Below are 12833 nucleotides of genomic sequence, written 5' to 3' on the forward strand. Positions count from 1 at the left end.
TATTCAGTTTTGGGTTGACAACCCGCATAATCTTATTCTTATTTCATACGAGGGAATTTCAAATTTATCGCTTTTTGAGAATACAGTACTGTTATTGTTTTAGAAAATATTAAAAAAAAACGAAAATGTAAAAAATAAAATCTTTAATATTCATCAACGTCTTTACGTTTATACCTCCGTTACGATTCAAACCTCCATTACGATTCAAACCAACGACATTCAGCGACGAGACGCTTAACGTCAGTTTGTGGAATTTAGGCTTGATATTGCATTACATGCACTAGATGTTATTTAATGAATTATTTACATATTTTCATGTCCAGTCATGACATGTTGAACTTTGTCTGTGAAGTAACTGCATCATTAACTCCGGTGAAACACAGTGGATTTACGTCCCCAATTCATGTCCGGATTGCAATTTCTTAAACTCCCTACTTCCGTTTTCTAAGTCAATAATAAATTCCGTTTTCTGACATTTCTTTCCGGATTATTGGTTTTCGGATTATCTGTATTTCTGATAATAGACTACCAAGAACGGAAAGCCTCTGTTTTGTTTGATAGTCAAACCAAAATGTGTATGATTCTGATTCAGATGACAAGACATTTTATGCTTCGATATCGAATAGATTCATTATACCGGTTTTCGGATTAACGCGTCTACTTATTTCTGACACTATGCTACCGGATAGAAAGAAGCCTTTGTTGTTTGTATAATAAGGCATAACGCGATGTTTCTGATTCAGATTCAGATATCAAGACATTCTCTGCTCGAATATTCATTATAAATATGTCCAACTTAATTTGCCTGTGATGGGCATTATATATAGGTTACGTAACTGTGTCAGTTTCGGCGTGTTGTAGTAATGATATTAACTTAAAATGAGTCACTGTTAATAACGAAGCCATGTGTTTGTACATATTTGCATTGTGTTTAATTATCACTGGACTAATTATACTATTCCAATATTCTTTTGATACTGTTCCGGCCTCATTGGGATAAACTTGAATTAATATAATGATCATAGGGGTATAATTTCCGCATGACAATTGAGAACCTCGTTAAATTCCGGTAAACATGTCGTATACAATATCGACCGAACTGATGCAAGGGGGAATTGAGGCTAATACTACCACCTATTTACCTGACAGTGTACAATGTGGGTTCACTCTCGTTGTCACGGACCGCTGATTATCGGTAACAAACCCATTATGCGTGTCATGCACTAATGATTTCCCCTATGTGCACCATGGAGCTAGTATCAACGGGATAGTGAATTATGCATGTGGTTGTAATGTCAGGAAAATTCAGAATTATTCATGGATAAACATTGATTATAGATCCACTAACATAGTTTACATACTTTCGCTTCAATAAACCAGCTAATATTGACATTAACGAATCAAGGAGGAATTAAGCGCACAATACCATGATGTTTACAAAAGTACACTTCAAAAAATACAGATTACCTGCATTAATACTGGAAATAATGTTTGATATACAAGTTAAAAATTGTCAGCATTCATAATTTAGGACAAATGATTCAGCCTTTACTAGAGTCAGAATGTAAGGCTCTTTATCGATATGTTCGTAAACATTTATTTTGAACATCATCACTATCAGTCCATGGATATTACAAAAAAAGTATTTTTACAAAACGTACATCACTGAGAATTATTCACAGATTTATTTATATGGTACAATTGTCACAATATCTCCCCACATACAATAATATTAATAAAATAAACAATCAAAACACCGGGGTAAAAAACCCACGATGGGATCGAGGTTGACGAAATTCTACCGGTGGTATATAGAAAAAAAAACCACCCGGTGTATATGGGAAATAAATACCTAGAATATTTTACATGATTACAATTAACACAGATTTTAGCACAGTAACCCAGAACACAAAATAAGAATATGTTCACACCTAAGACCGTCATTCCTGCTGTCGATGTAACAGACGTGCAATATCGATATAAAGCATCACTGCCTCAGGCAGGGATCGAACCTGTGACCTACAGCTTTGTGGTATAAAGCTCAACCGATCGAGCTAGACTGAGAAAATATATATTGCTGATATGAACATTTTATCAATTATTCAACAGAGTCATATTTAGCCTTCTAATTTTTTGTGCGGCGCTCTACAATTTATTTTGCAGTACTTTCTTTACTTTGATATAATTGTATGCAGCTTCTTAAACGAAATAATTATAATCATCTTATCTATGGCTTTTATTAATATTTTAATATCACTATTTTAATAAATAATATGTATACACTCATTGCTATTTGAATAGAAAAATATATTCGCAAAATTTGCAATACGGATTATTATGAAACTGATAAATGCCCATGTGAATGCAGCGTGTTGTGATGTGTAGATGTATGTATTTTTTTCGAGGCGGCGGTATGATGGTGTTGTGTCTCCTTGTAATAGTATAACTCTTGCCTTTTTTTAGCGCACTCTCACTGAAACATATCGTCGAAGACACCGAGCAAGCACACACTACCCGATCACATCGTACTTTGACCACCATTGGTCTTATTTTACTGCTATTGTTAGTATTCATGACGTTTAGGCACTAATTCACCCCAGTACATCAATCAGCAAAACTCCTCCATGACTAATATTGACAAACGTTATGAAGTCCTTTTTAGTTTTTACATTTATAACAAAGCATTTATTTATATAGCCGAGGCCTCTTCCATTACATCAATTAACTTTTCAGTACTAGCTGAACATGCGTTCATAAAGGTCACTCGACTGAACGTGAATCAGGCATATGACGTCATTAAGGGATGATGGGGGTCAACATGTCTCTCTGATGTTTACGATAGGGGCATGATGGAAAGCAGTTAATGTGTGGCTAATTAATGTTTAAATATTTGTTCTATTGTTGTCGTAACGCTTATTGAAGGCAGATGAAAAAGAAAATGGCGGTCTGTATTTGTTTGCATTTAATTGTTAATTTACAGTCAGACACGTTGTTTTTTGATAACATTGACAGGCGAGATATTTAAAACCGTTATTGTCGAAAAATAATTGTCGTTCTGAAAATGCACAAACGTTATCTCTTGTGTAAAGCCAAACCAGAAGGGATCAACAAAATAAATATCAATTTTAACATCTGCAGCTATTACAAAACCAAATCAAATATGTTTGAATGTTTTGGATCGACAAATACTCTTAGTTAATTGGTTTTGCTTATTACGTTGTATCTATATTATCTTAATTAATCGACCAGTCATTTCCCTTTAACTGGTATAACGAATGTTGTCTCCTTACCTTATTTAAAGTAGTTATTAATTAAATGGTTATTTTATGCTATCCCATCATTCAAGAAATACAAAAAATACGCCATAAATGTCAAGTATTTCCCAGAAGGAATACAACTTCAGGTATATTTAAACTGCAATAAAATCAGAGTAATGCGAAAATAATGACGAATGATATTGTTACTAGTTCATCTGCTACCTAAAATCTAAGTCCTTTTCTCTCAGCCTAATTGCAAATAGACGTGCATACCGATGTTTGTTATAAACCCATTTGCTAATTACATGCCATGCAATTTATACGCATGAGTGAACAAGTCGTGGGATCTAGTCTCATTATTGTAGTGTATGAGGCAGATTTAAAATAATTACCCTGCACCTTAATGTATACACACACTAGATATCTAAATATACTGCAGGATCTGACGTCATGAACGTGCATCTGTTCGCCAAATTCGTTATAGAAATTGGCGGAACACAACAGCATGACAAATCAAAAGAAAAGGTCACGAGAAAACTAGGTCATTAAGGAATGACATGCGTATCAGGTAACTGGACGAGAAAATCAAAAGTGTAGAGGTCTTATAACTTTACGACTGTTGTAATATTAAATCAATATCAATCAAACTGAAATGTCATAGGTCAAATCTACCTTCGTCAGAGAAATAAAACAAATCCACAAATGTAAAAAAATAGGTTATATCTTTTTATAGTGTTGTTGTAGCTTGGAGGCTGATTCAATTCAACTAGGTATGGATATTACATGCGGAGTTTAAGACAGTCAATTATGCGTTGTGCAATTCTTATTTCGTTTTTTTTATTGTACAATTGCCAGTTTAACGACTTCTAATATCACTTGCATAATTATGATTTAAAATTGATATTTACGTAGCGACAAAGGTATGTCATCTTTCTTTGCATAAGATACATGTACCTTATTTATCAGTTATGATACATTCAGTTCTATGTGGCATTATCAAATTTGTATAACAAATACTGGCAGTCAATGAGATTGGTGGGGAAGCATTGTACATACCACAGTAAGATATGTCACATCATCGATCAACCATAATCAATCTTTGAGGAAATCAAGTATTTGAGTGAACAACGGTTTCGGCAAAATCAAAAACACGCCGATTGTTCCCTCATCGCAGGTTAGAAATTACGAAGTAAAGTATAAGTAACTTTTACATATTCGATGAATTATTTTTATTTTCAATGTACTTTGTAAAATAAATAATCAGTCATGTTAATCAACTTTGTGATGATGAACCGGAAATGTAGATAAGTACTTGCATTATTTATTTTATGAGTGTATCAATGTAACTATTCGTCCCGCAGAAAACACGTTTACTTTAAACTTTAACTAAAGCACCGGTTTGGATAACAATGGTAATATTTTAAAGTGTTAGAACATATAAACGATTAAACTAAGTGTAAACGTTATAGTTTAATAAGGCAATCAATGAGTAAAACTTCGTCTGCAGCGGTAAATTAAATGACTAACAAAGATGTCTTATAGAGTGAATATATTATGACAATCCTAAATAGATTTAGCTTAATCATAAGACGAATACCATGTACAAAATAGGTGCCCATGTAGAAACATGTATCTTTTTATCATATATTTACATCAAATGTAACTAAGAGGGATTGTATAGTGTTCTTCGCGACAAACATGTCAGGATTTTAGATCAGATTCTTGTATGAGTTGAAACAAAGCTTATCACACTACTACAATATAACATACACGTGTAAATTGAACAATTGAAAGAAAAACACCGTGAAAGCTGAACTTTAGATCATTCACAACAAACAAAATCCAGAAATACCTCTTGTTGGTTCACCACAAGGTAAGCTGATGTCATAAAACGCCCTAATATTCTCAGATTGTTTCCACACACAGAGTTGTTTTATGTAGAATTACTATAAACAAAGGACTGACGTCATCATGATATATTAAATGTACTTATTCCTTAACCGAAACTTCCTTATAGTTTACAAATAAAATAATCCTAATATAATATTATTTACACTTCATTTCGCATCAAATCATGAAGTAGTTCTTAAGAAAATCGCAGATGAAAATTTTCATAATGCGTGTAGTCTTATCGTTTTTGGTGTCGGTACAATTACTATATAGTAAATGCAGTTAAAACACTTCAACATGCAATATAGCAGAGCAATTAGCATATTTTTTACAATTGAATCTTTCAATTATGTTGCTGTCATTGTGTTTCAAGCAATAAATAGTCTAATAATTATGATTGGTTAATTTGTTTTTGTTTTCTCAGATAAAAATTTTCATAATGCGTGTCGTCTTATCGTTTTTGGTGTCGGCACAATTACTATATAGTAAATGCAGTTAAATAACACTTCAACATGCAATATAGCAGAGCAATTAGCATATTTTTACAATTGAATCTTTCAATTATGTTGCTGTCATTGTGTTTCAAGCAATAAATAGTGTAATAATTATGATTTGTTAAATTGTTTTTGTTTTCAAAAAATGAAATGTGCCTTTAAAACAGCTCCGAGCATGTAGGAAACATCTGTATTAATTACGTATGCTGGTTATTATTGATGTGCCCCACCACATTGTCTATCTTCCATCGTTAGAGGCGTAATTTCTCTCATATACATTCACTTTAATTGAATTGGTTTATGGGACACGTTTCGAGTAGCAGCAACAGGTGGGCTTCGTAGTCGTCATTAAGTCGAGTGGCCGCTTATATCATATGTACACTGGCGCGTTTAATCTATACACCACGTGTTTAAATGAAAAATTAATACCAGTACCGGGACATTGGGATTGATTTAATTCATTGTTTCGTAAACTAAATTTTCTGTTCTGTAGCTGTGATATTTGATTTACACACTGTATATTCGATTATTTTCGCGTGAACGCATTTTTTGCGATTTATTGTGATGATCGCGAAATATTAATTCGCGAAATACTAGTATTGAGTTGTGCTTCATTCATGTATACTCCGAAATATATAGCGACGATTTTTAACCGCTAACATGAAATGTTCTCGTTTTTACTTAAATACCCTGGCTATGAAACGTACTGGGAAACCTTCATAATCCGACCGAAACATTCACCTATGCGCTCTGTATGTCTTCTTGCTCTTTTAATAATACGGTAATCGTCTGGTTGTGGCGGGCAAATTCATTATAGCACTAGCATTTAACTATATCGAGTTTGAAGTCTACGTGGAGCAGATGTCGTCAACGGATTTGTTTTCTACGAATAGCCATGCCAACTCCGAACACAAACATCAGAAACGTAAATATAATCTTAAATGCCCTTTACTGTTAAACGAACCCTAACCTTTGTATATGACCTAAGACGAAGGATTATTTCTACAGGTATTTAAGCACGCAATAGGAATATACATTCTTAAGTATTTGTATACAGATAATAGTTTGCGTTCGCAGATTGCCTGCGCTACAAAATACAGAAAACAAATCTGCGCGTGATACTGTTTTGTTGAAATAATATGACTGCATTAAACAAGCTGTATCAAAATAATCCGCACTTCTTGCCTTTTTCCTGCTTTTATATATCGACTTAAACGAAATATTGATGCTATGGAACAAAACAAATATCCGAACATACCACTGTGAAACCTTAGCTGTCACATCCTGAGCATGATCCAAAAATGTAAAATTTCTTGCTTGATAGCAAAGACCTTGTTATGATAACACTAACTGATGTGTTGCCAAGAGTAATAACATTCGGCTACAACCTGTTTGGCCGTGTTTCGTTTCCTTGTCAAAGGCTTCTAATTGAAAATCTCATTTCAAAATGAAACCCTCGTTCAGGGATGGCTTAGGACTCCGAACCGTCGTCAACATGTTGTAGTTATGGAATTACAACTCATAAATGACCGTTCATAGCAGCAATACAAGGCTTGTGTTTGTTTTCAACTCTGTTTTACGCTAATTACGGAATTGTCATTCGATCTGCAGTTCGCCATTAACAGTTATCGAGCGCTTGTGTTTGCTTGTGGCTTCAGCATATTGATATTTTTAACAGTTGAATATCCTTGGGAATCCGTAATTTATGAAGCAAGATTTGTTTGTCAAGGTACAAGGACACATTCTACACTTTTCATATTAGACGAGGCAGCGGAAAGAGAATGGGCATTTTAAGATATTTAGGCTAAAATGATTTATATTTGTTGTAAATGTTCACAGTTGTGGTACTAAGTATATACTCTAAAACACTTGACGTGCGTATTTAGGATGATTTTGGTGTAATTACAATCGAATTAAAATACATATCTTTATTTCCATTCAATTTTATACCTTAAAACCTCAAAACAAAGCGAGCAATAGATCATAAGTATTTTGTCATGAATTTTAATCAGATTGGTGTATTTTGACGTTGTTTTTCATCGAATAACACTAACTGGGAACGAAGTGAGAGTAATATCATTAGTATTTTGTCATCAATCTGTATTTTAATATATTGGTGTAGTTTGATGTTGTTTTTTTATCAAATGACACTAACTCGCATGAAGCTGTATAAGTAAGATATTTACGTTATATACTAACTACGCGTGGGTGGTGACTTCATGGTATGGTTGTTTAAAAGTAAGATTTTAGACAAGTTAAGTCAGTATTGATGATAATTAATAAAATATTATGTTATTTATCAATAAAACAGCACTTTTTTACCCAACGTTTTCCAAGTACAGATGTATTGAACGAAATGTAACCGATAGCTTCTGTATTGTGTATTTATCATACAATTATCATAAGAAGTTAATGCAGGTTATTACATTACGTACAACAGAGGTTATTAATACTAAACATGTGTTGCGATTTAATAAAATATAAAATATCCTACACAATGTCCATACACAATGCGAATTAAGTTTCTTAACACATGTTGCGATACAGGTGCGAGTGTTTATCATCAGTATTATCAAATTCACCAGTGACAAGAGTAATTATACAATTATATTTATAATTGATTTTAGTCCGGATACGGACACTTTGTCGGATACATCTAGAATGTCCTGTGTGGTTGTTGTCTTTAAACATGGTAGTGTCATCGTTCTTTTGATCTCAGGCGCCATTTGTCGATACATGTACCTAGTAGGAAGTAAACAACTTATCTATTGAGGATGTTGAAGGGTATAATATGTTGTCATAGTTACGGAAAGAAGAAAACTGTATAAGTAACAAATAGAAAATTCGAGAAAGCATGAACTCTCCTGCATTTCATGTGATGACGACAATTCCCTTCAAAATGTCTTATTCAAATGACAAGTTTAGTGAATGTAGCAAATCTGGCAGACATTGCGATTGCACAGGTTTAAACAAAATCTTATATCAAGGGCCAATGCCTTGCGAGGTCTGCTCTTTTCGCTCCCCTGACATTGGTCAGAATGTGTTGGACTACGCTTACGAGGGATGACGTACGACTAAGCATTCTGCATCCCGCAGAACAGCAATAATATCTTGGCGTATGGTAGCGCAATAACTCCACTGCTCTCAACGTAATCAACAAACCTGTGCTATTGCAATTTTAAGTGCATGATAATGTGTTTCATTTATGTTTTGTTTATTTTACTTGACTTTTTTGCCGTTTGTAGCATCTCATTAATTCTGCAAAGCACCTTAATATTTACATTGCTTTATATGTCAATATATAACAAAGAATTGTGAAATATTAATATGAAACCGCTATTAGATGCATTAACTTCTCTATAACATATGCAATACATAAGTGCAGTGTACAATGGGGTTAATTTAGCATTATTGGTCGGTTTATCATGCAAAGAATTTGCATTTTAACGGATGTTAAACTCAATATACACGATTTGACTCTTATTATGTATATTTCAATTTCAGCATAATTCCATGTGCTTTTATTTATATGAATGATATTTAGCATCATAGTCAACATGGTGCCAAGCCCAAAACCAATTTACAAAATACTTCTGTTTCTATATATACAAATCAAAAACCCAGACAACAAGCAATAATATATATCATAAACATGATACATAAGTGGTTGAATGTTGTTTAAACATACACCATGACCTCTACTAGTTGTCGATGCTGTCAAGATTCCAGCACAACTTACGGCAGTCTAAAAATACCTGTCTCTGAGACATTCTGGTTTTAAAAACGTGCGAAGCATAAGTGGCTACAAATGGTATATATTCTTTGTATGTATAACAACAAAGAGCTGTTTGTGTTGGCTAAAGGCCTTCAAATCAGGGTTATTACACGCATGTGCGTTTACTTACGGCACACTTGACAAAATTTTACACGACCCGACTTCATTTTTATAACCCATGATTACTTCTCGATTACTTCGTTAAACAACGAGAAAAAGGCAAGATGTGAATAAAGCATGATTTACAAATAATATTTGTACTTACGTGTACCGTCGAACCTGGTTGCTATGGTATCCAAAAAGGTATTTTGTTGAGCTAAAAATCCCTTACGGTTCGTCATTATTACAGAATAGCACACTACACCAGATATAAACAATAGCACGTGCTTTCCAATGAAGCACCCATCACCGTGATTAAGTTCAGAATAGGTCGTTGACAAAGACTCTACCTTTGAAGTAAAGTCGGCACCAAAAACACTGATTTAAAACCTAACATTAATGTAACCTTCATGTCACGGTCGTCGTGTAAAACGCACGACGGTAGTAACGAAAGATGAAAACACGAACGGGCGACAATTACACGATGAAAATCCTTGTCGTCTGTATCGTTCTCGTTGGCTTTCATCGTTGCGGCGACACGCGTGGCACTTCTACCATTGTCTGTAGTAACACACTGTTTTACCGCTAACAGATGAGAGCCGTGTTTTCCAGCAATCGATTACAACCATTTTCATGTCACATGAGCGATGTTTTTAATTCATTTGCCTCATGATACACAGACAGCACACTACTGCCATTCCAGCTCGAGTGTCGCTGTGATATGGTGACATTGGTCTACATATATGGATTCCAATATCGAACTTGTATCGATCGCTCACTGATCAACCCGAAGACAAGGATGGAAGTCGCGCGCTTACTCCACGCGCTGATGATTGGAACCCCTGCGCGTGGTACAGCGTGTCACCACTAAGTCCCGCCAGTCGCTGTCCTCACTACACCACTAAAGCCTAATTTTATTGATAACATTTTATCATTCGCTAATATCATATTATAGGACCATGTTGTCAGGCGGTCCGCTATCCTCTGGTACAGCCGATCTGTTATTCTGCAATTTTTTTCGCTAGAGTCGAAAACAGCCGGCAATTACAGCGCAAATAAACTCAGAGTATCACTGCTGTAGGTCTAGAACGTCAAGACATTTTCGTCACTGTCATGCTAATTGTGATGTCCGCCACTGCTGCGGTATCATTCGCTTTCTTCTACCACCGCTCTGATTTATAATAATCGGATGAAAATAATTCTTTTATACGTACATATCAGCATAAAATCCAAATCCTGAGAATCACACATTAGCTTCAAATTACTTTAAGAATGTTGTTGCATATTTAAATAAAAATATGTGTCCAATATTTACGCTCCTGTCAGTTCAAATACATAGTACAAAATTTCATGTGTAATATCAACATCACGTCTGATGTTTCCTAAATAAAAGATAGATTGGTTAAGGTTGGAAGCTAACCAATCTCTGTAGACAAAGAAATAAAGATAACCTTTAGCAAGTTCCTACTGACCATATGCCAACACATGCCAATTCCATCGTAAACCCAGTCGTAACTCAATCGGTATGGAGATTTACAACCCGGTCTCAAACTAAACTATGGATGCATCTGTAATTTGCTGGGGGCGTTTTCAGGCCTACGGCTTAATTATGCACGTGTTTGCTAACGAAGCTTAATGGGGAGGACCAGGTTCAAATTCGTTAAGAAAATATTGTAGGGTGTGTATTTTTTACCAGCGTTAGAAGTCAATAATTTGGCTCAGGTAGCGGCAGGTATAATGAAACATGACAAAGGCAGTTCACCTTTATAATTAAGATCACATTGTGTGTTCTATAAATAGTCCGACGTCAATGATTCATATCCACCGTATGTTCTGATAGTTTATATATAATCATAACAGAAGTGATGTTTTCATTCACCTTGTCTTGTCTTACAGTTAACGTTATAAGACCTATGGTAACCGGGATTGATGTATTGTTGACGAGACCCTGTTCATTCTTTATCTGTCATTGCTACGGTTATCTGTCAATGTTACCTTGATTTTTCCAAAATTCCAATATTTGTTTATCGTAACATCTTAGCCATAACCGCCGATAATCTATCATTGAGTCGGGCATGAAATACTTCTTATACATTATTCGGTATTGTTCTACCAGTATTACGTTACGAACGATATGAACTCATGATAACCTAAAAACAGCAGGTTCGAAAGAGCACTTTTGTTCTGTTATTTGAACATCACTCATCACACAATTTCTGAACTACATGCTGACTAATCTAAATCACTTAATATTCGCGATAATCCCCAAACGCGGATTAGAATGTCTCGCAAATACATGTATAAAACTTTACAAGAAACAGTTCAGCGATTTTTGTTTGTTTGTTTGAATTATTAACGTCCTATTAACAGCTATGGTCATGTAAGGACGGCCTCCCATGTATGCGTAGTGTTGCGTGTATGTTGTGCGAGGTGCGTGTTTTGGGAGACTGCGGTATATTCGTGTTGTGTCTTCTTGTATAGTGGAACTATTGCCCTTTTTATAGTGCTATATCACTGAAGCATGCCGCCGAAGACACCAAGCAACACACCCCACCCGGTCACATTATACTGACAACGGGCGAACCAGTCGTCCCACTCCCTGTATGCTGAGCGCTAAGCAGGAGCAGAAACTACCACTTTTATAGACTTTGGTGTGTCTCGGCCAGGGGACAGAACCCAGAGCCTAAACTTATGTCAACTTTTATAACAATATCATATTCATATTTGATTGACCATTTATATGGGTAATCATATAATTATTAGTATTATGAATACTATGTATACGTGATTTAGTAATAATTAGATATATAGAGTATTTAATTTTACCGCTTTTTGGCGGCTGTAACAGTAACATCATCGATTGATTGTTTGAAATCATGCGCATATCATTAAACATGCATTAAGATTAAAAACTCAGAATAAACAAGTAAATGCATACTTTGGCTAATTGTGTACTTCAATGAAAACAACTAACGACTTTTATCACGAGGAACATATACATCAGCTGATGGCGGATCTATATATGGTCCAATAGCGTGTGACTCAGAGCTTATAAGATTCAAAAGAGAAGATTCCATTACGGCACTTAACCTGCAAAAAGAGTGATAATATGTCTTAGGAATATTGTTAAGTGTAAAATATCGAAAACAATATACAAACTTACCCATTAAAGAATGTCCTATTTGACACGAATTCATGTTGCGATAGAGTTCTCTGGAAATTGCACCTCAACTTTAGGTCAGAGCTGTTCAGCACTCCGTGACCACAAACAAATGTTTACAGTAGATCAGATGAAAGAAACATTTCTTTTCTTTTATG

General features: G+C 34.8%; 1 protein-coding gene across 1 annotated transcript in view; it reads right to left on the bottom strand.

Annotated features, from left to right (window-relative positions):
* LOC138310377 (voltage-gated delayed rectifier potassium channel KCNH8-like) overlaps positions 1-10535 on the bottom strand; it is a 103194-nt gene extending 92659 nt beyond the window's left edge. The window contains exon 1 of the mRNA XM_069251574.1: positions 9682-10535. Coding sequence (XP_069107675.1) covers positions 9682-9757 — 76 coding nt within the window. The 5' untranslated portion in view covers positions 9758-10535. The remainder of the gene's footprint in view (positions 1-9681) is intronic.
* Positions 10536-12833: the final 2298 nt, after the last annotated feature.

This window comes from Argopecten irradians, chromosome 16 (genome assembly GCF_041381155.1).
Source record: "Argopecten irradians isolate NY chromosome 16, Ai_NY, whole genome shotgun sequence".
Lineage (NCBI taxonomy): Eukaryota > Metazoa > Mollusca > Bivalvia > Pectinida > Pectinidae > Argopecten > Argopecten irradians.